The following is a 25,198-nucleotide window of genomic DNA, read 5'->3' as shown; positions in this document are numbered from 1 at the left end:
GCATATAAGTGTGAGTACCTATGTCTGTGTGTGTACATGTATATACAAATATTGCCTAATTCTTTCCACTGAGAGAGCCCAGGGGCCCAGTATGCCAATAGAAAGAAACAGACCTAGTGTCCATATCGTGTCTTTTAAATACTATTATTGAATAAAAATAATAAGAACTCCTTGGAGAAATGGCTGATTACATGGTTGTGGTAGGTAAAGAACATAATGAGCCTGGAACATATTGCAATGCCAGAAAGCAAAGTGGCAAAAAAATGATGGCATACCAAAAGGACATAGAAGCTGGTATTAACAGGCTCCTACAAATCAAATAAAGGACAATATGAGTATCAAATTAAATAATGATAGAAGATAGTGTAATCCATTGGATCAAAAAAATAAAATATGATTCAGTATCTAAATAAATAAATATAAAAATAAACATTTAGATAGTTTCAAAATACCTACCCATAAAATATTTAATAATTACAAAGGGAAAAGACACTGGAATGGCCTGGAAGTCACCACCTTAAACAAATGGTCAAAGAAGACATTGTAAGTAATGGCACAAATTGAAATTGTGTCACCTGATAGGATAAACAGCACACCAAAGCAATGCTTCTGTGATATTCCTGCCAAAGATGCATAACATGAATCCATTCTAGAAGAATGATCAGGCAAAATCAAATTGAAGGACACTGTAGAAAATAACTGGACTTGTACCTTCATGAATTTACAGATTCATGAAAGTCAAGAAAAAAATGGAGGGTATATTCTATACTGAAGGATAATAAAGAGATCTGAAAGCAAAATGTAACAGGTGATTCTGAACTAGAATGTCATTTTGCTATAAAAGGTATTGTTGAATAACTGGCAAAAAATTATTGAGGCCTGAGTTTAGATGGTAGTAGTATATCATCAGTGTTAATTTTCTTATTTTGATATTTATACTGTGGTTATGTAGGAAAATGTCTTTGTGGGAAATGTATACAAAATGTTTGTGGTTATATTCATTTTCTACTACTGTAGCATATTGTCATGAATTCAGCAGCTTAAAACAACATCTCTTTATTAACTCTCAGTTCTATAGCTCAATAGTCTGGGAGGACTTGGCTAGTTTCCTGTTTAGGATCTCATGAGGTTAAAATGAAGGTGTTGATTGTTCTAGCCTCTTATCTGGAGGGTCAGGGGGAAGAATCCCCTTCAAACTTTATTCAGGTGGTTGGGAGAATTCAATCTCTTGAAGTGGTAGGATTAATGTCCCCATACCCTTGCTTACTTTTCCTCACTGACTTTTGACAGGGCATTGCTCTCAGCTGCTAGAGGTTTCTCTGATATCCTTGCATTTGGTCCATGCCACTTTCAAAGCCAGCAATGGTAATGCATCCAAGCATTATCATGCTTTGAATTTCTCTGACTTTAACTTGTTAACAACCATATAAATCTTTCTCCTTTTAAAGGGAGTGATTATGGACACCTGGGTGGCTCAGTGGGTTAGGCATCTGACTCTTGATCTCAGTTCATGTCATGATCTCACAGTTCATGAGTTCAAGCCCCGCATGGCGCTCTGTGCTGACGGCATGAAGCCTGCTTGGGATTCTGTCTCTCCTTCTCTCTGCCCCCACCTGCTCGTGCTCTCTCTCTCTCTCTCTCTCTCTCTTAAAAATAAATAAATAAACTTAAAAAAAACTAATTAAACCTGAAATTATGAGCAAAGAAATAGAAAGCATAAACATAATTTAATTCTTTAGAGCAAAGAAAGAGATGTTTCCCTAGAGCCTCCAGAAAGGAATACAGTTCTGCCAACATCATTATTTTTTGCAAATGAGACCTATGTCGGACTTCTGACCTAGATAATTGTGAAATAATATAAAACCTTTATATTTAAAGTAATATACTAAGTTTGTGGTAATGTTTTATGGCAGCAATAGAAAACTAATACAGAAGAGGAAGAAATCTGTTCCAACTCATTTTACAACAACCAAACCAGAGAAATATAGTACAAATAAAGAAAACTAAGACTAGTATCCCTCATATTACCAGATTAAATCTCTCTCTCTTTCTCACTCTTTCTCTCTCTCATCTCACTCTCACTCTCTCCCCAAGTGGGATTTATTCCAAGAATGAAAGGCTAATTCAATATTTGAAAATAAATCAGTCCACCATCTTAAGAATCTAAACAAGAAAAACGCTATGAGCATAGCCATAGATGCAGAGAAGTCTTTTGACAAAATACAACATCTATTAATGATAAAAACTTTCAATTAAGTATAAATAGAAGTTAACTTCCACAACCTGATAAAGGGCTTCTACAAAAACATCCAGGCAACATATGTAGTGGTGAGGGACTGAATATTTTCTCTCAAGTCTGGGAGCAAGGCAAGCATATCCACTCTCAGCAGTGACCTTTGATATCATAATGGAAGTCTTATCAAGTGCAATAAAACAACAACAACAACAACAAAAGGAATGAAAAGCATATAGTTTGGAATGTAAAAATAAAATTATACCGTGTAGCACTGTGTCAACTATACTTTAACAAATAAACAAAGTAAAGTTTCCTTCTTGTGGATGACATTATTGTCTATGTAGGAAACCCCAAGAATCAGATATTGGAAAAGAAGAAATAAAACAAAAACAACTAGAAATGCATAACCAAAAATATGAACTTCAACACATACCTCAGAACTTACAGAAAAATTAACTCAAAATGAAACAGATATGTAAATGTATTAAATGTAAATGTAAAGCAAAAAATATAAATTATGGAAGAAAACATAGGAGATATTTGTGTGATGTTGACTTTGGCAATGAGTTTTCAGGTGTGACAACAAAAGAAAAGTTTTTATGTATGACATCCGTAAAAGAAAAAAAATGATAAATGGAACTTAAACAAAATGAAAATCTTTTGCTCTATAAAAGACCTGTTAAAAGAGTAAAAAGACAGCCACACTGGGAGAAAATATTTTCAGATTACATATTTTATAAAACACATTTCCTGAATATTTTTAAAAACTGTTAAAACACACCAAAAGAAAAAAAACTCAATTAAGAAATTGTCAAAATATCTGAATATATCCAAATGGTACCTAAGCACATATGAAAATATGTTTGATATTGTTAGTCATTAGAGAAATGCATGTTAAAACCACAATGAAATACCGGTGTACACCTATTAGAATAGATAAAATTGAAAAAGTCCACAATTGCAAATACTTGTGAAGATTTATAACAAGAGGAATTCCCATGCATTGCTTGTAGAAATGTAAATGATACAGCTACTTTGGATAAGATATCCACAGTTTAATATAAAGTTAATCATACATACACTTACCATATGACCCAGGAATCTCAGTTGTATGTATTTGTCCAAGTGAATTTCAAGTGTGTATTCACACAAAAACCTATACACAAAATGTTCATTATAGTATTATTCATAATCACCAAAATCTGAAAACAATCCAGATTCCTTCAACAAGTGAATATGTAAATAAACCATGGCACATCCATTAAATGGAATACTACTAAGCAATGAAAAGAAACAAACTCTTGTTTTATGAATAAATTTGAAGCATTATGTTAGTGAATAAAATCAGATCTTAACAGCTGCATATAGGGGGTGCCTGGGTGGTTCAGTCAGTTAAGGTACAACTCTTGGTTTCAGCCTAGGTTATGATCTCATTGTTTGTGGGTTCAAGCCCCGCAACAGGCTTCATGCTGACAGCTTGGAGCCTACTTGGGATCCTCTTTCTCCCTCTCTCTCCCCCTCCCCACTAGTGCTCTCTCTCTCTCAAAAATAAATTAAAATTTAGTAAAAAAAAAAAGCTACATATAATATGATCACAGTTTATGACATTCTGAAAAAGGAAAAACTATAGAATCAGAATCAGTTCAGTGGCTCCCAGGAGCTGGGGGTGATGGATGTGACTGATAACAGAGTCTGCACAAGAGAATTTTTAGGATGGTGAAACTCTTCTATATGTTACTGTTGTAGTTAATGTACATGTTAAAACCCATAGAACATACACCACCACAAAAGGTGACTCTTTCCCTATGCCAGTATTTTTCAACTGGGAGCAATTATGCCTACCAGGGGTTATTTAGCAATGTCCGCAGACATTTTTCGTTCTCACACTGTGGAGGTGTGTGCTACTGGCATCCAGTGGGTAGAGGCCAGGAATACTGATAAACATCCAACAATTCACAGGGCAGCCATACAAACAAAGAATTATCAAGCCTAAAATGTCAATAATGCCAAAGTTGAGAAACTTTGATATATGCATAGAAAAATTTTTTAAATCGGCCAGACTGTAAGAAGAACCCAGGAGGATGGAATACAGACTGTAACAAATGCATTTAATTGTATTATAAATGTCTTAGTCCATTTGAGCTGTTATAATAAAATACTATAGACTTGGTAGTTTATAAATAATAAAAATTTATTTTTCACAGTTCTAGAGGCTTGAACAAGTGTGCCAGCATGTTTGGATTCTGACGAAGGCCCTTTCCTGCATTGCAGACTGCTGATTTCTCACTGTGTCCTCTCATGATGAAAGGGACTAGGGAGCTCCCTGGAGTCTCTTTTATAAGAACACAAACCTCATTCTTGAGTGTTCTACCCTCATGATCTAAGCACCTCTCAAAGGCCCTACTTCCTAATATCATCACACTGGGCATTAGGATTTCAACATATAAATTTGGTGGTGATGGGGACACAAACATTCAGACCATAGCAAAATGTATGCAGTCACTTCACTAAAGTGGATGAAGAATAATGGAGCTGACCTAAGTAACTTTGGAAAACAGTGTTTTGACTGACTACTGCAAAGCTAAAGACAAAAAGAACCATACTCTAGTTGGTATATTTGTTTCTCACAGAATATTATATAGCAATTTATTACATGTATAGAAATACATTGCATGCATATGAGGGTTGAATAAATAAGTTAATATAGATAATGGGAGCCAAGTTTCTCACTGTCAGAGAAAGAAGTTGCACAGAAGAAAAGTTTTAGAGTTAGATATATCAATATGAACTTGTGTGTGTGTGTGTGTGTGTGTGTGTGTGTGTGTGTGTACACAGAGTAGTGTAGATATATTTACTAGTTCTGTCCACTGAGAAGGTCTAGACACAATGCTGTCCCTCTAGCAATGAACACATGTAAGGCCGAGATCTTCATTTCTAAATACCATTTTCTAATAAAAGGAATCAGGACTCCTTAGAGAAACAGCTGATTCTTGGGCCAGAGAAGGGAAAATACAAGATTAACCCGGAACATCTTATAGTACCAGAAAGTAAGGATGTGATTTAAAAACAGTATGCAAGTGTATTCATTTTCTATTGCTACATGACAACCACCAAGTTATTGGCTTAAAACAGAAGTCCAGATGGGTTCAACTAGATTCTTTACTTACAGTCTCAAAAAAAAAAAAAAACGAAACAAAACAAAACAAAAAAAACAGAAATTAAGGGCCAACCAGCTTGGGCTCTTGTCTGGAGACTCTGAGAAAGAACATGCTTTCAGTCTCATTCAAGTTGTTAACACAATTCAGTTCCATACAGATGTAGGATTGAGGTCCCTGTTTTCTTGCTGGTTGTTAGCTGCAGGTTGTTTTCAGCTTCTAGAGACTCCCTATATTCCTTCACTTCTGGCCACCACCATTTACAAAGCCAGCAATGATAAATTAAATCCATTTCATTCTTTGAATATCCCTAACTTTCTCTTCTTTTCTTTTCTGCCTTCAGCTTCTGCCACCAGCTAGAGAAGGTTCTATGCTTCAACAGCTCATGTGATTATTTTGGGCCAACCAGAATAATCCAGGAAAATTTCCCAAGGTTAAAGTCAGCTTATTGTGTTAAATTACATCCGAAAAATCCCCTTACAGCAGTACCTACATTGGTGTTTTACTGAATAACCAAAAAACAGGAATCTTGGGGGTGTCTTGAAAATTCTGCCTAACACATTGGGCATATCAAAGGAACTTAAGCCAATCCAAATAAGCTTTTAGTGGCCAAAACTGGATCCATTTGAAAAAAATAAAGATATTATTGAATTATATCACAAAGAATAACAACATCCATACTGATATAAATAGATATATAGATGATAGGTAGATGATAAATAGGTAGATGGATAGATAAATAAATGATAGACAAATAGAAAAATAGATAAAATAGAACTTCCTTACTAAATAATTCCAAGTAATAAATGTAGTCAGTATGAGAGATATAGAAAATCACCATTAGAACACCAAGGTAGTAATTGTTGCATGTAAGAACTACTGATGAATGCTAAACTTAATGAGTAAAACTTTAAGGAGAAACAGGATATTTGCATAGCCTCAAAGTATCTCCTCTCCAAATTTTAATTAATTACTATGTTTTTTTTTTAAAAAACATACACCCACAAATTATTTGATACTTCTCCCCCCAGGAGGTCAAGCTTAATTTCCCTTCTCTTGAGTATGGCCTGGACTTAGTGATTCACTCACTTCTAAGAAATAGAATATGAAAATGGAGAAAGATCCTACAAAGGAAGAACTTGGCAGACATCATCTTAGTCAAGGAATCAAAGTTAACACTATCACTAATAAATCATGTTGATATCATATCACATGAATCATATCACAGAACATCACAGGAAAGGACACATTGCCTCTGTAGTATTCTTCCTCAAATCCCATAATCTCAATAATCATGAGAAAACATCAGACAAGCCCAAACTGAAGGACATCTTCTAAAATAGCCGACGGTACTCTTCAAAAAATATCAAGGTTATGAAACAAAAGAACAACTTTCAGAAAATGTAGTAGAATCAGGAGACATGTTAAATAAATACAGTTAGTACCCTGGATTAAACCTTAGGAACAGAAAAAAAGGACTTTGGGGAAAACTTGTTGACAATTGTATAAAATGTCTAGTTTAGTTAATAGTGTTGACTGTTAATTTCTTAATTTTAGCAGGTGAAATATGTTAATATTTGGGAAATCTGGATTAAGAGTATACAGGAACTCTCTTTACCATCGTTGTAACTCTTGTGTAAAATATTCCAAAATAGGGGCGCCTGGGTGGCTCAGTCGGTTGAGCCACTGATTTCGGCTCAGGTCATGATCTCACAGCTCGTGAGTTTGAGTCCCGCGTCGGGCTCTGTGCTGACACCTCAGAGCCTGGAGCCTGCTTCAGATTCTGTGTCTCCCTCTCTCTCTGCCCCTCCCCAACTCATGTTCTGTCTCTCTCTGTCTTAGAAATAAATAAACTTAAAAAAAATTCCAAAATAAAAAGGTTTTTTAAATGTTGTTCTCAGTTTACTTAATTCTTGTGAGATCTTATGAAAAAGGTAAGATAAAAGCTTGTAGTCAATTTACAACATTTAATCAGCAGTCTCCCTAATTATTTTGATTTTCTGTATACTATTTCTTTCAATGTGTCTTATAGTGTTTTCAGTTAACCCTCTACTCATGCATATTTGTGTTGCTTTCAAGTTTTAGTATTATCATTATTGTTCTAATTGACATTCATAAACAAACCTCACCTTTATAAAAATTATGATTATACATTATTCCCACCAGCAATATGTGCTAGTCCTATTTACTGACACCCAAACACAGAATCTTATCAGTCTTTCTAATCTTTTCTGATTTGATAGGGAAAGGAAGGGTATATTTTGTTTTCATTTGTATTTCTTTCATTGTTCAGTTTCTGCTTGTTTATTGGTCCTTTATGTTTCCCTTACTGTAAATTTCCCATTCATATCTTTAGTTCTGACAATGAAAAGAATAAGACGGAGTAACCATTGCTAAGAGAATAATTTAAAATGGGGCCAGCTGGGAAGATATTGAGGAGGTGGGGCTCATGCACATCTTCTGTCTCAAATTATCAGAATTTTTACTCAACTCAGCTAAAAGACAAGGCATCTGCTATATGATAAAATGGACATAAATGGACTTTCTGCCTAACACTAGCCCTAGGAACCAGTCAAACATAGATAAGTGTAACTGTAGCAATACCAGCACCAATTGCATTTTCTTCAAAACAACCTATGTAAATCTCCTCATTCCTCTTCAAAAACTCTAACTTTCTTTGTCTCTCTGGAGCATGCTTTTGATTTTGTTCATATCTGTGTTTCCTGGATTGCAATCCCAAAAACTGCAAATAAGTATACATATTTTATTTTGCAGCTACCATTTTTTTCCTTTGTTGGCATTTCATTTTGCTATTGAGTTATAAGAGCTACTCAAATATTAAGGCTAATTCCAAATCTGTAATACATGTTGTAAATATTGCATTGCATTGTTTATTTGTATTTTAACATGCTTTATAATATTACTTTGTTTTGAGGCATTTATAATAATCTTCATGGAATTTTCTGATTGCAGTAATATATGTACATAGCAGAAAAATAAAAAATAATTGAACATATTAATAGTAAAAAAAATATTCAAACACTGGTGGTCATAACAACTTCTCTAATATTCTAAGGTGAAAGCCATTGAATTGGCACTGAGGATACAACATGACATAGTTGTTAAAAACCATGACTTTGGATTTAGACAAATTGGATTAAATTCTTACCTTGCACATGAAGGTAAGGTAAAATTCTTCTCTACCTGTCAAGTTCTTGCAGCTGGACTAAGAATTAAATTTACATATGACAGATTAACAGAAAAAAAACTCACAAAGTTTTATTATGTGTGCACAGAGCCCCAATAATGAAATTGTCACCTAAAGAAGTAACCAAGGTGGGCAGTTTTTATACATTTTAGACAAGGAGACAATAATCTGTGAGGAATTGACAGGAAAAAGAAAACGACTTTGGGAGCTTCAATTCGTAAGGAATTCTAAACAGAATTTGGACTCGGGTAGTTAATTAGTAAAAAGTAACAAGGGTTGTTTATACAGCCTTCTCAGTTCTAAATTTCTCATCTCCAGTGATAAATATGGCTCCTTGTCTCCTGGTACAGGGAGAATGCCTTTCACATGGGATATTTATTTCTTGCTTTCAGGATGGACAGAGGAAGATCTGAACCTTCCTGCATGGGCCATCTCTGAAGTAACTTTTATTTAAAATACAATATGCAGGGGAACCTGGCTGACTCAGTTGGTAGAGCATGTGACTCTTGATCTCAGGATTGTGAGTTCAAGCTTCATGTTGTGTGTAGAGATTACTTAAAAATAAAATCTAAAGTAAAATAATCAATATACTGAAGTGGCACATTTTGGGGGACCCAGCCCTTGGCCCCTACACACAATTCACTTAACTTTTTTGTCACTCAGGTATCGTATTTGTAAAAGGTAATTCTGATCTATTTCAAATGGTTACTGTTAAGACTCATTTGGGGCACTTGGGTGGCTCAGTAGGTTAAGCATCTGACTTCGGCTCAGGTCATGATCTCATGGTTCTTGGGTTCAAGCCCCACATTGGGCTTTCTGCTGTCAGTGCAGAGCCTGCTTCAGATCTTCTCTCTGTCTCTCTGTCTCTCAATCTCTCTCTCTCTCTCTCTCTCTCTCTCTCTCTCTCTCTTTCTGTTTCTCGGCTGCTCCTCCACTCGTTAGCTCTCTTTCAAAAAAAAAATAAAATAAATAAACAAGGGGTGCCTGGGTGGCTCAGTTAGTTAGGTATCCTACTTTGGCTCAGGTCATAATCTCATGGTCCATGGATTCGAGCCCCATGGCAGGCTCTGTGCTGACAGCTCAGACCCTAGAGCCTGCTTCAGATTCTGTGTCTCCCTCTCTCTCTGCCCCTCCCCCACTTGCGCTCTGTCTCTCTCTGTCTCTCAAAAATAATAAATGTTAAAAAAATTTAAAAATAAACATAAAAAAGATTCATTTATTCAAGAAATTTATTGAGTGCTTACCAATTATTATTTAAGGCCAATAGTTGTTTTGTTTTGTTTTGTTTTGTTTTGTTTTGTTTTTTAAGATAGAGCATGTGTGCATGAGCAGGGGAGAGGGGCAGAGGGAGAGAGAGAGAGAGAGAGAGAGAATCTGAAGCAGGCTCCACATTCAGTCTGATGTGGGGCTTGATCCCACGACCCCAGGATCATGACCTGAGCAAAAATCAAGAGTCAGGTGCTCAATCAACAAGGCCACCCAGGGACCCCTAAGGCCAGTAGTTCTTAAGTATTGCTGTCAGACTAGAAGCATCACCTAAGAACTTGTTAGAATTGCAGATTCTTAGGCCCCACTCCAGCCCAAATGAATCAGAATTCTGGAAGTGGGGCCCAACCATTTGTGTTTCCAAGTCGGCCAGTTGATTATGAGTACGCTAAGGTTTGAAAACCACTGCTGTAGGCATGAGGGTCATAATGGATCCCAAAGTAGAAGAAATAGATTGAAGGTTACAAATATGAAGCACTTGGCTCATGAGAACTCAATCAGAACAGACCTGAGAACCAATAAAATGGCATTATGTACTTACTACCTTTTCACATGTTTTTGTAAGAAGGAAATTTCCAAGCACGTTTGTCACTGGTCTGCCAAACAGCGTGAAAGGTAGGAGGAGCTTGCAATGCTCCACTACTGCAAGTAGTGAAGCTACCACAACTTGCAATAGCGGTAATGAAATTACAGTAAGCATTCAGTCCCATAACAAGAACAGGAGCCAAATATCAAAAGAAAGATTCTTTTAAAAAATTGATCCCAAGGTACAGAGTAGTATATTCCTGCCATGATGGGGTGTTTGCTTAATATGTATATGATATCAAGGTAGTAATATACCTTATTAGGCACTACTTAGTAGACGATGATAAAAAAGATGTTTTTGTTTTAACTGGGCATAATATATGGGAAATAATGATGCTGTACACAGTACTTAGCTTTATAGATTGATCTGTGGGATACAAACTGTGTGGGATAGAGTAAGGAATGTAATGTTTTAGCTTGAACTTAAATCCTGTGCCACTCTATAATTAACATATTCAGGTAAGTCTTCTGACCTGTGTTAAAAAAAATCAACCTAATAAATTTGAAGATAAAATTGGCTTTATTAAGCATGAGGGTGGGGCAAAGAAGTTATTAGCAAAAGAAAAGATTGTTTCAGGCAACATCACCTCCCTTTAGGGGGAAAGGCAGAGGGTCTTAGGTAGATTACCTCACCTTTCGTTGGAGGATGGAGAGGGCCCATGTGACAAGCTGAGCCGCCCAGGCACCACAGTAAGAAGCAAGAAATTTAAAAATCAGTTCAAGTTTATTTTCATATGTAAAGGGAGCTTATCATTAGCATTATAACTATAATTAACTTCTGTGTAAATGCCTGAAATTTTTAAGGGGACCAGGAAGGAGAGAGATCTTAATAGAAAAAGTAACTATTAAAGTAGAAAAAGATTTTGATGCCATCTCACATCCTTAACAAGTTGCATTTTGACCTATTTTTTCCCAAAAATATATATGCAACACACACATACAGCAGTCTAAATGAATGCTGTTAATAACTTTTTATTAACAGTGTAGGCTTTGCCACCAAGCCTCCACATGCTCTCATACATTGTTGAACTCAGCTGAACAATGTAATACAACTCTTCCAAAAAAAAATAGCATTGTTGATTCATCTCCACATTAAAAATGTTTACTAAGTACACAATAATAGCTGTAACTCATGCTTATACATATGGATCTCCAAAATCACCATTTATGAAGTTCTTACTATGCACTGGGGCATAATTGGATATTTGCTTTTAATCCTCACAACAGATCTTTGACAGATGCTCTGTTATTGTCTCAATTTTACAGAGAAACTTAGTTATATAGTTTAAATAGCTTGCCCATAGTCACACTGCTACTAAGAGCAGACCTGAATTTGAATCCAGATCTGTTTGACACCACCACTTGTATTCAGGGCCGATAAGCAATAGGCCCCCTGAAATACTGGTATCTGAGTTCTTTCACAGTCATTTTTTTTATTCTCAAAATGAAAAGGTTTTAGTGTTTAGTTTCCTATTGTTGCTGTAACAAATTACCACAAACTTAAAATAACAGTATTTTCTTAGAATTCTGGAGGCCAGAACTCCAAATTTTGAGTTCTACAAGGCTAAACTCAAGGTGTTGTCAAGTCTGATTCCTTTTAAAGGATCCAGGAGAGAATCCATTCCTTTCCTCTTCCAGCTTCTGTTGACTGCTGACATTCTTTGCCTTACGTTGTGCTACTATATTTTCTGCTTCCATTATCACATTGCTTTTTCCTTTTCTGAAGTCAAATCTCCCTGTGCCTCTCTCTTATAAGGACACTTACAATTACATTTAGGACCCACTTGCATAATCCAAGAAAATCTCCCCATCACAAGATCTTTAACTTAATCACATCAGCAGGATCCCTTTTGCCATGTAAGGTAAAATTTACCCGTTCCAGGGATTTAGAAACTGGATATCCTTGGTGAACAATATTCAGCCTACTACAATGTTCAAATGATCCTATGATTTACACTGTCATATAAACATTGACTTCCAAAACTGTGTCTCTACCATATATCTCTCTTTTGAGTTCCATGCTATTTTATTCAACTTACTTTTCGACTTCACCACCTATATTCTCTACCTTGTACTAAATGTCTTCTCTTTCAGTTCTCTCTCCCTACCCAAAATCTCTCTGGGATCTTTATCTTAATTAATGTAGAAATGGAAAAATATTCCATGCTCATGGGTTAGAAGAACAAATATTCTTAAAATGTCTATGCCACCCAAAGATATTTACAGATTTAATGCAATCCCTATAAAAATACAAAGTATTTTTTCACAGAACTAGAAAAAACAGTCCTAAAACTTGTATGGAACCTTAAAGACCCCGAATAGCCAAAGCAATTTTGAAAAAGAAAAGCAAAACTGGAGGTATCACAACTCCAGACTTCAAGATATATAAAAAAGCTGTAGTAATGAAAGTAGTATGGTACTGGCACAAAAATAGACATATAGATCAATAGAAGAAGATAAAAAACCCAGAAATAAATCCACAATTATATGGTCAATTAATCTTTGACAAAGGAATGAATATCCAATGGGGGAAATAACAGTCTTTTCAACAAACAGTGCTGGGAAAACTAGACAGCTACATGAAAAAGAATTAACCTGGACTACTTTCTAAAAAATTTTTAATGTTTATTCATTTTTGAGAGAGAGAGAGATGGAGCATGAGCAGGGGAGGAGCAAAGAGAGAGGGAGACAGAGAATCAGAAGCAGGGTCCAGGCTCTGAGCTATCAGCACAGAGCCTGACACGGGACTCAAACCCACGAACTGTGAGATCATTACCTGAGCCGAAGTCCGACGCTTAACCAACTAAGCTACCCAGGCACCCCAACTTGGACTACTTTCTTACACCATATACAAAAATTCAAAATAGATTAAAGACTTAAATGTGAGGTGTGAAGTAATAAAAATCCTAAAAGAGAGCATAGGTAGTAATTTCTGATGACATTGGCTCTAGCAACATTTTCCTAGATATGTCTCCTGAAACAAAAGAAATAAAGCAAAAAGAAACTATTGGGATTACATCATCATTAAAAGCTTTTGCACAGTGAAAGAAACAAAACTAGAAGGCAACCTACTAAATGCGAGAAGATATTTGCAAAAGACATATCTGATAAAGGATTAGTATCCTAAATATATAAAGAACTTATACAACTAAACGCCCAAAAACCAAATAATCCAATTAACAATGGGCAGAAGACATGAACAGACATTACTCCAAAGAAGGCATAGAGATGATCAACAGACACATGAAAAGATGTTGAACATCATTCATCAGGGGAATGCAAATCAAAACTACAATGAATATCACCTCACACTTATCAAAATGGCCAAAAACAAAGAAACAACAAATGTTTACAAGGATGTGAAGAAAAAGGAACCTTCTTACACTGTTAGTGGGAATATAAACTGTGCCGCCACTGTGGAAAGCAGTATGGAGGTTCCTCAAAAAAGTTAAAAATAGAACTACCTTATAATCTAGTAATGACACTACTGGGTATTTACCCAAAAAATACAAAACCCTCATTAAAGGTATACATGCACCCCTATGTTTATAGCAGCATTATTTACAATAGCCAAATTATGGAAGCAGCCCACATGTCCATCAACAGATAAATGGATAAAGGAGTGATATATACATTGGAATATTATTCAGCCACGGAAAAAAATGAAATCTTGTCACTTACAATGACATGGATGGAGCTAAAGAGTATAATGTTAAGCAAAATAAGTGAGCCAGAGAAAGACAAATACCATATGATCTCACTCATATGTGGAATTTAAGGGGAAAAAAGGAGCAAAGTAGAAAAGAGAGAGAGAGAAACCAAGAAATAGACTCTTGGTTATAGAGAACAAACTGATGGTTACCAGAAGGGAGGTGATTGGGGGGATGGGTAAATGGGTGATGCAAATTAAGGAGTGCACTTGTCATGATGAGCACTGGGTGATGAATGGAATTGTTGAATCACTATATTGTACACCTGAAAGTAATATAACACCATATGTTAACTATATTGGTCTAAAGTAAAATAAATTAAATTAAATTAAATTAAGTTACATTAAAACACTAAGATTCAACAAGCTTCCTAAACCAGACTTTCTTAGTGTCCACATCCAATCAGTTACCAAGACCTATTGATTGTACCTCCCTTAAACTACTCAACAGCCTCCTTTCTGATCTCCCCACCTAAAGTATTGTCCTATCCTACAAAAAGCTGATTCCAAGAATGCCTGTGTAGCTCAGTTTGTTAAGTGTCTGACTCTTGATTTCAGCTCAGGTCATGATCTTATGATCCATGGATTCAAGACACATCAGGGTCCACACTGTCTGCTTGGCATTCTCTCTCTCCATCTCTCTCTGCCCCTCCCCCACACACTCAGGCATTCACTCTATCTCTTAGATAAATATACTTAAAAAAAAAAAAAAAGATGATTCCAGGGGCGCCTGGGTGGCTCAGTCGGTTAAACGTCCAACTTCGGCTCAGGTCATGATCTCACAGTTCGTGAGTTCGAGCCTTGCATCAGGCTCTATGCTGACAGCTTAGAGCCTGGAGCTTGTTTCAAATTCTGTGTCTCCCTCTCTCTCTGCTCCTCCCTCGCTCATGCTCTGTCTCTCTCTCCTTCAAAAATAAATAAAAACATTAAAAAAAAATTTTAAGGTGATTCCAGAATGTCATATTCAATAATCCTTAAACAGCTCTATGAATTCAGCATAACTTTGGGAAATCTTCATTCTACCTTTACAGAATTCTCAAAGACAAGAAGAACCTGACAAGTAGAAAACATTTTTTTTTATATATTTTCATATCAGTTTTTAGCTGTTATTGGAGATGAACTCCGTTTGTGGAATGTTTAGAACATTAGTATAAAATGTTGTTCTTGGAGGGTAACTTTATGTACACCACTATACTATAGTCCTGATATATTTCTAGTCTGAGTCCAGTTTCACCTTTGGCTTTGCTGTAAATACAGGTTACGTTACTCTTATTTTGGATTCTTTTTCTTTACTCCCATCCTTGCTGCATCCTCACACCGCTTGTTACTCCATTCCTACCATTGCTGTATTTTCTTCCTGACTGTGAACACTTGCTCTAGGGCTTCTGACCACTGTTTTCATCCTGTTTTGGATGGTGGCTGAATGGGATAGGTCCAACCTTGGTCTCCGTGACTCCCCTTTTTTGATACGTTCCCTGCTGGCAAAGCAGTTCACATAGTCTTTTCACATCATCAATATCTCATACAATATATTCAATTCTTCTTATTAAAGTATATATTTTTGTCTTAACTCTCTAAGGTCATTTCCTTTAATTGGATATTTAGATGTTCTCAAGCTCCACTCTTCCTCCCACAATAATCTAATCCTATCCATGGTGTGTAGATATTGCTATTTTTAAATTAAATTTAATTAATTAATTTTTAATTTTTATTTATTTTTGAGAGAAAGAAAGACAGACAGCAAGCATGGAAGGGGCAAAGAGAGAGGGGGACACAGAATCTGAAGCAGGATCCAGGCTCTGAGCTGTTAGCACAGTACCCCACTCAGGCCTCGAACCCATGAACCACAAGATCATGACCTGAGCCAAAGTCCAATGCTCAACTGACTGAGCCACCCAGGAGCCCCTATTTTTTTTTTTAATTTAGAGAGAGAGAGAGAGCATGTGAGAAGAGGAGAGGGGCAGAAAGAGAGAGAGAGAGTAAGAGAGAGAGAATCTTAAACATACTACATGCTGAGCCCCACCCCACCCTCCACCCTGACATGGGCTTGATCCCACAACCCTGGGATCATGACCTGAGCCAAAATCAAGAGTCAGGAGATCAATCAACTGAGCCACCCAGGTGCCCTGCTATTCTAACTTTTACAAAAAAGTCTTGATAACATGTGGTGGGCTGTCCCAACAAGTTGGCCTCTGGAATGATTTCTTAAACTATTTCCACAAGTAGAGTTCAAGCAGCTGTCCCTGTCTTTGTGTTCCTCTAAATTTGCATAATCTATCACCTCATGTTTGCAGATAACCGAATTTGTCAATCTTGACTCTAGATTCTCATTAGCCACCTTTTCTTCTGGAGAGCTGACCAGATATCTATGCTTTCCCCCACCACCTCCCCCCATTTTCACTAACTTTTTATTTTGAAAAAGTTCAAACTTCCAAAATATTTCAAGAATAATAAAGTGAATGTCCATATACTCTTAATCCCTTCATCTAGATTAGATTCAGCAATTAATATTTTGCCAATTGCTTTCTCTCTTATGCTACATATTTACTTTCTCTTTCTTCATGTTGAAACATTTTGAAGCTAATCACAGATATTATAATACTTCAGCATTTTATCTCCTAACAATAAGGACAGTCTTCTAAACAAGCACAATACAATGATTGCTTCAGGAAATTTAGTATTAATGTAATACTATTTTCTTATCTACCATCCTTATTCAAACATTATATTTAGTTGGTATGTCTTTTAATCTCTTTTAATCTAGAATAGTTCTCTCACCTTCATTCTTTCATGGCATTGACATTTTGGTGGAATGTGGAGCAATGAAATTCTCATACATTGTATGAGTACAAAATGTTGTACAACCAATTTGGAAAACTGTTGGCAATTTCATACAATGTCAAACAGTTGCTCTTTCTATACCCCAGCAACTCTACTACTAGATATTTACCCAAAAGAAATAAGAACACATATTCATTAAAAAAAACTTATGCAAGAATGTTCATAGCAGCTATATTTATAATAGACAAAAATGGAGATAACTCAAATGTTCAAAATATCTGAGTACATAAACAAATTGTAGTATATTCAGACTATGGAAAGGGACAGGAAACTTTTTGGAGTGATGGAAAATTTTTTGGAGTAATGGAAGTGTCCTATTTTACACACAATTGTATACACTTAAGATCTGTGCATTTCACTGTGTGTAAGTTTTACTTCAATTTTTTTAAAAGAGTGTCTATCTGAATATGCACATCATAAAGGCAGGAACTTTCTTTTGTTCACTGCTGTGTCTCAGGACCTAGCCAAGGGACAGGGCACTTAGCAGGAGCTCAATAAAGGAAGGAAAGGAAGCAGACCATGGAAATCATCTACATCAATGGTTGTCAAATGTGTAATGTAGACTCTAACTTTCAACCCTAGATGTATAGGTATGTCTTGTATTTGAAACCTTATATTATTAATCCATTTCCTAGTTTACTAAGAATCCTTTTGATCAATTACAAGTGTTATGAAATAAGAAAATGTCCATTTCAATGAAAATTTTCTTACTTTAAACCTAAACTTTCCCAGTTTTTTTCATACTGCCTTCACTTTACGTGGTGAGCCTCCAGGATTAAGGGATAAATTGGCAAAGTGATGAGTATGTGTCCATACAAAATTATGCAATATTGTCGGTTAACATTTATCTTAGTCCATGTGGCCAGTATTAACAGGAAGTTGAATATAGAGTCTCAGGAGAAAAGTCTGGGTTGGATAAACTGATTTTGTCTAGCACAGTCTGTTACACAGTAGGCATCCAGTGAATGAGTAAATAAATGAAATGTAAATCTGGAAGCTCAGGCAAATGTAACTGAAGGTATATCCTACCAGTATTTTTCTATATCTGTGTATCTTTAAAAGCAGAATTCGGAATCAGTTTCATAATGTTCTTTGAAAATTATGTTTATTGCTATTTTATTTTTGAAAAATTAATGTCACTTTGTAGTAGAATATTTAGAAAGTAGTTATGAAATGCCACCTTGTGACCAAAGACAGAAGTACAGGATTTCACACAAGGGAGAGTGGCCCAGAGAGGGGAAGCTTCACAGCCAGTACCCTCAGAGGTCTAACACTTATACCAGGTTCTTCTCAGAAGTAAGATGGAACAGAATGCAAAGAACTGGAAGAGCCATCAGGCCCTATCTCAGCTAAAGGGATAGGAGAAACAGAATTATACTACTTTCACCTTTATGATCCTTTTCTAATTATAAAAAATCCATATGCTCATTGAAACAGTTAAAACTGGAAATACAGAGAACAAAGAGGAAGCTATAAATTTTCCATAATAATACCATTTAGAAGTATTTTGATATTTCTCTTTAACTTCTGTGTGTGTGTGTGTGTGTGTGTGTGTGTGTGTGTGTGTTGCAGCTGGCTTTTTCATGAAACAGTATGATCGTCAGAAATACCTTTCCATGTCAGTGAGATGTTTCTACACCATATTTTGTAATTCATGAAAGAAAGACTTTCTTCATGATTTCAAATTTTAAGGCAGGTAGCTAAATAACATGGAAATGTAAAAAGGGAAATTTTCTCGTTCTAAAATTCACACATGCCACCAGAGTGCATAAATGCTGGAAATGTATATGGAATTCAATTATTTATTTTATAATTCTAAATGAATAACATTTATTCCATTTAGTTTATGCACTATTTGCTTCTTTTATGCAAGGGATGAGGTTGAATGAAAGGAACAAGAATAGACTTTTGCTTTGGAAGGGTGATATGGAGTCAAGGAAGCACAGACTTTCTGAGTTTGTATTTGAGTATTATCTCAGCATCACCTGATGATGATGATGATGATGATGATGATGATGTTGATAAGGATGATCAAAGATCTAACGTTCTATGAGGGCCTGTTGTAAGCCAGGAATTTCATAGTTTTCTGCACTAACTTCCCACAACAGTCTTGTGGGTGTATGTAGAGTCATACTCATTTTAGAGATGAATGGACCACTCTGGGCTCACACTTTTTATACATAGAGAATCCAATTCTAGCCACTGCTTTTCCATTATACTGGCCTCATTCTTTCAGATGATAGGTTGCCAGGGCTTGCTCATTGATCATTAGAAATCTTCACAGTATGTGGCCTGTACCCAACAGGAATCCACTGAGTATTCACTCAATACCATCCCTTGATGATGATAATGACATTGATCATGATGATGATGATGATGATGATAACAGCAGTGATGGTGATGGAGAGGAAATTTCCTCTTTGGTCTAAGAGTTCCATTTCCAGGGAGCCCATGAATGGTCTAGTCTCAAAGATAGTAGGCGTCCTCCAAGAAAAAATGATAAGTGATTAATGCAATGTTACACGCTGTAAGGGAAAGAGCCCAGCTTGGAACCCAAGTTTTTTCTGACTCCAAGGCCATACACTTAACCACTTTGCCTTCCTAAACCCAAGAACTTGAATTTTATCTTCACCTTACTGCCCAACCAGTTTTTCAGGATATGAAAAAAAAAAGTGGTAATAATTCCTCAGATGACAGACCAAAAGAGCAATGGTAACAATTGTTTCCTCTACCATCAATGCCTTCAAATGCATCTTCATACCAACTTACGGCTTAACTCCTCTGGCCCCCAAGTTGGGGGCTGAGCCCACAGTGCAAGGATGTTGTTCAAACAGGAGGTGACACCCCTTTTCTCCTGAACTGTAGGACCACATACTCTTGTAAGCTTCCTTTACCTGGGGTTTCCTATATCCCTGAGCCAGGGCTGATACAGACATCAGAAGCACTGCACCACACACACACAGAGTTATTGCAGAACCACACCAACAGGCCCAGACACAACAGAGGCCTTCTGGGAGTCTGAGCAAGCTGGATAGTAGGAGAATGATAGAGGTCTTGCCTGAAATCTATACCCATTTTCATCCCAATTGTTTTGGGAGCTACTTCACTGGACTCTGAGAGAAAAGTCAATCTCTTCAGCTTTATCTCCAAGTTACCTGGCCAAACCCAGTTCAGACAATTGCATAGACAAAGATGATCATAAACCAATGTTTCTGGTTATGAATCTTTGGGGCTTTATCTCATCCCATACACAAAGTTCCTTAAAAGAGAAGGGGAGAAGGAAGCAAAGGTAAACTGCTCTGAACTGCAATGAGGACAGGTGTTGTCCTCCAAGTATGTCCAGGGCAGCCCAGCCATCATCTTAAGAGAGTCTGTGCCTGCTGCAGGCTGGAACAGAGAAATCATAGTCAGAGCCACCCTCAGGAGGAGTGACTTGGGTGAGCACAGCCAAGTCTACCTCAGTGACTACCTGAGCACAGCCCCTCTGAGAACCAGGACAATGGATTTACCCTGTCTTGTAGAACTGGTGCAATGAGGACCTAGAAGTTCATCTCACTCCAACCAGAGTCGAGCCCAACTAGCATCCATCCAGCTGTTGCAACTTTGAAGAATAGTTTGGAGACATGAAGATCCCCCCAAATTATATCACAATGAAAAAATGAAAACAAAGCCAAAAAGCATAGGACTGGCTAACCATTTTGTGTGCTGATCACAAAAAGGGTACCTGAATATATTTAACTCATATTAAAAGGAGTGAATGCATGGCCAAACATGGTGTTCAGTCAAGAAAAAATGTATCTAATATTACATTTCTTCCCTTGTCTTTTTATCTTGTATTTCATTATCAAGGGGAATCTTTTAAATTTTATGTATAAATCTGTCAATCTTTTCATAGTTCATACTTAAAAATATAAATACTGTTGTAGACCTCTACTTTCTGAATTTCAATAAAATTCATCCATATTGTCTCCTAATTATTTTAGGGTTCATATTTGAAACAATGTAAAGCATACTGTATATGCCAGTCATCCTCATGCTTCAGTGTGTATCATAATCCCCTAGAGGAACTTGCTGTTACTTTTACAGCCAGTCAATGAGTCTTAGGTCAGCCCCAGAAATCATTATTTTAAAGATGCTCTCCAAGGTGATTCTAATGCAGGTGATTATGCAAGACTTTGAGAAAACATTTGGAGTGCAATCTACATCATGCATTTTCCTTTTGGAATTGCTTGCCATGATACTAGAGAAATAAAAAGATTTGTTGAAGACTATTGAGTCGATAGCAGAATTTGGACAACACCAGCTCCTTAGTAATAATCAAGAAATCAATTAAATATTAAAACATGATGTCTCAGTTAAACACAAGTATGTGAGGCTGTCAGGAAGAAAAGATAGTTTTTGTTCTGTAGGGGAAATAAAATCCTGAACATTTATATAGTAGCCTTTCTATTAGTGCATTTATACAGTTCAAGTCTTTTTTTCTTTTTTCACGTTTCAACTGGGGATGGGATGGGGTGAAGGAAACTATTCCCTTAGATCGGTTTCCTGTATTGTTTTGCGCAATTTATGCATATTCAGTCTTCTGAACCAGTAGGACAAGCCTGCCAGGCGCTTTCAGGGAGAGATCATCTCACAAGAGAAGGAAGACAAAACTTTAGTTAGTCCTTAGACCTAAAGCAGCAACTCTGACTACAGCACTTTTTTTATTCAAACTTGTACCTTGGTCCTACTTCTCAAATGACCTCATCATGTCTGACTCCTAGTTAGAGGAAGCGTCCTGGAATTAAAAACAAAAGGGGCTGTTTTGCTAAAAACTCTGCAAGACACTGTGGCTCAAGCAATCCTAGGGCAGTCTCACCTGTGTTAAGGGTCACTATAAAGCAGACAGGCTTCAGAAAAGAATGGAGGTTCAACCCAGTAAGGACTCCAGGAAATTGAGTGGGATTTGGCACCCAAGCACTCCAATGTGTCAGGAGCAGTGAGGGCCAGCAGAGTAAAGGACCCAGCAGAAGAGGTAGCAGTGCCCACCAGGCATGGCAGAACCCAGGGGAGGAGTGGGGTTTAACAGCAGATGACTGGCATGGAAGCCCCCAATGCCCTGCCTACTAGTGAACTTGTTCCTGAGCACAGGTAAGTCATGCCAGGGACCTCCCTCCAATAACTGATGTTCTGTAGTGGGTTGGAGTTCTGTATGCACAGGTAGGACTGAGTCTACTTGGCACGGCTCAGAGTTGCCTCATTTCTTCCTTACAGCAGCTCTGTGAGGCAAATATTTTCCCCATGAAAAGACTGAGTCTAAGCAAGTATATCTGTAATAATTGCCAGTTTTATTCCTCTGGCTAAGAGATCCAGAGGTAATTTGAGGTTTACATATTTCTTTTAGTTATTCCATCAAGAATTTAGGTGCCCCCATTGCCCCTATAAGCCGGTTGCAAATTATTTGACTCTTACTTATAAAACTTTTATTCTTTTTGTGTGTGTGACATGTGTTCATGAAAAAATACATATAAGCAAAAAGAAAAAAGCTCACACTACACAGAAATAATCAGTTTTTGATATATGTATGTATGTATACACACGCACGCACACACACAATTTGGGATTTAATCCTACATATGTGAGCTGATACTAAATATACTGCTTTTTAACCGGTTATGTTTTACTTTACAATATAGTATGAATATATTTTCATGCATATGTGTGAAACTTTCCAATTGAAAAACAGACCTGGAGAATGGGTCAAAATACAAAATCCAGTGAGATGCTGGTAACAAGGGAACTACCTAAAAAAAATTCCACCAGATGATTAAAATAAAACGAAAGTCAAAGATACATCAGAAAACGCTAACAGAAAGAAAGCAGGGGCCAGATTTAATATCAGACAAAAAAATTCAAGGCCTAAAGCACACAGGATAAGGGCGGCTGCGTGAATGTCTTTGCTTCCAATGCATCATCACAAACTTGTTTCTTACTCTTCTTATCTCTTCCCTAAGCCTTTCCAACTCATCTACTCCTCTTATCATTTCTTCAGGGTCCAAATGCCTCACAGGAGTGTCCTCTTTAAAGCCCTGGCCAGGTTGGGTCGGCCCTCCTCTAAGATTTCCTTCTGCTTCCTGGCTTACACCTTCTTCGGAAGGTTGAGGATTTCCTTCTGCCTCCTGTGGTACAGCTTCTGAAGGGCGGCCTGCCTCTGCCTTTGGCATGTTCTGTGGTTTTCCTTCATTTTCTTCACAAGACTTTTGCATGTTGAGTATTTTTCTGTTATTTCTTTTGAATAAATTAATTCTAGAAAACAAGGAAACAAAACTAGATGCCAGACAAATAGACCAGCCATAGTATGGGTTCCCATAGCGACTGGCCTCTTCTCTTTCAGGTCCCTAATATGTCTAAGTTTTCCAACTAGAGAAAGCTAGGTCCTCAAGCTCAGAACTCCCCTGACTCCACCCCTTCCTCCACCTTCCTTCCCTCCCCGTTTGGCTCCAGCTCCATCTTCCCTTCTCCCGCTCCAGCCCACCATTTCCCAGCAGGCCCTGCTTACAGGCCTCTCCTAGCACACAAGCGGAAGCAGCGCAGAAGCAATTAACCCTCTCCTTAGAGGCCTGTCTCCAATATTCCCGCCCTCCTGGGCTTTCCCAAGAGGTTCCAAACTCCCGCCACTCACCTGAGACCGGGTGGTGCAGTATCTGGCCTCCCCTCCCCCTTCCCGGTCTCTCCTACCTCCCCCGCCCCCGCCCCATTTCCGCTGCAGGCTCTGCAAAGGCCTCCGGCGCTTAATCCGGATGGGGAGAGGCTGTGGCGACCCCAGGATCTGCTTTGCTGTCATCCACACTCCCACTCCCACTCCCGTCCCCACCCGAAGGGACCTGAGGCAACCTTACACTGACCTGCAGGGATCCAGGGAATTTTCCTGCCTCTTCCCTCACTCGATCTGTGTCGCGTCCAAAGACCAAGAGTCCTGCAGAAGGACAGAAGTGCTTGCTGAGCAGGCCAGTACCTGAATCTCGGATCCTTTTCACGATTCTAGGCCTTGTTCATCTAAAGTTGTCCTCTCCTTCCTTTTAAGGCAACCCCGCCCTCCCTCCCCGGTGCCCCCCGGCTCCCTGCAGGCAGGGAGTGGAAGACACATGTTATTTCCCAAATTGTTTCTGTTTCTCTAGGAACCCTCAATTGGTTAGCATTCTGCCTTTCCTCCCCCATCCCCCACCCCCATCAAACAGCCCCAAATCTCCTGCAAAAAATGGGAGTTTGGCGGACTGTAATGTTAGGAAAACAGTGGCGACCCTGACTAGCTTTTGCTCTCTGGTTCCTAGACCTCAGGATCCCCAACGCAGCGCCCGCTTTTATACTGACCTGAAAGGATCCGGGGCACTTTTCTCCTTCTCCAGCAATACGTAGCAGCTACAGGGAAACAGGCCCTGGACTATAAGGACTTCTGCACACGTCGACTCCTGATCACGTGAGGGTCGCGTCATCAATGGGCTCCAGTCTTCAGTTACCCCTCCCATTTAACACTGCAGTCCGCCCCCTGCATTCCCTCCAGTTGATACTGTCAATCTTTTTTCGTATTTGCCAATCACAGACAATAGAACTGGTATCTTACTCTTGCAGTTGCTATTCGCCCTTCTTGGATTGCCAGGGAGGATCAGCTTTTAGGGGTTAATCGACCATTTCTCCTTCGTTTGGGAATTATCTCCTTCTCTCTCCTGCTTCAAATTCGCCCACCTCCTCTCCTCCAGGAAGACCTACAGTCCACCATTTCCCCTGGAGTCCTAACTAGCATTAAAAGGGGCGAAGGAGGTAGATGGGGGAAGGTGGTGGGTAGAGGCGGCAGGAAAAGAATGTAGGAGTGAGAGTGTGGGATTTTTTTTTACGACTTCTTTTGAATTTTTTAATGTTTTAAGTATGATATTAAATGATCATGATATTTTACAATGATACTTAAAAAAGATGCCTTATAGTCGATATTTGACACAATATGGAGGACAAGATAGTTTTATCAATTTTTAAGACTTCGGAAAAATTTCGTAATGGCTACAAATGAAATGACAGTTTGCACAACATATTGATGTGTTAGAAAAAAATAATCTTATTAAAAGTGCACCTTTAAAAAAAACTGGCTCCCAGATTAATCTGTGGAAAGAAGCCCAGTTTTCTCTTGTTAACAATTTTATATAAATAATCAACTATTTTCTCTCTCT

The 25,198-nt window shown here is 37.7% G+C and overlaps 2 protein-coding genes across 3 annotated transcripts in view; both read right to left on the bottom strand.

Annotated features, from left to right (window-relative positions):
• Nucleotides 1-25,198, bottom strand: part of LOC109261388 (protein BEX1-like) — a 166,143-nt gene that overhangs the window by 106,861 nt on the left and 34,084 nt on the right. The window lies entirely within an intron of this gene.
• Nucleotides 22,309-24,469, bottom strand: TCEAL8 (transcription elongation factor A like 8). Its single transcript, XM_019431790.2, has 3 exons — nt 24,351-24,469; nt 23,885-23,955; nt 22,309-23,285 (listed from the first exon to the last, which is right to left on the bottom strand). Exon 3 carries the CDS (start codon nt 23,243-23,245, stop codon nt 22,892-22,894), a length of 354 nt encoding a protein of 117 aa, XP_019287335.1. The 5' UTR covers nt 23,246-23,285; nt 23,885-23,955; nt 24,351-24,469; the 3' UTR covers nt 22,309-22,891.

Source organism: Panthera pardus, unplaced genomic scaffold, assembly GCF_024362965.1.
Source record: "Panthera pardus isolate Hobbes unplaced genomic scaffold, ASM2436296v1 HiC_scaffold_27, whole genome shotgun sequence".
In the NCBI taxonomy this organism is placed as follows: Eukaryota; Metazoa; Chordata; class Mammalia; order Carnivora; family Felidae; genus Panthera; species Panthera pardus.
Note: the sequence above shows the minus strand (reverse complement) of the source record. Positions and strands in the feature narration are given on the sequence as shown.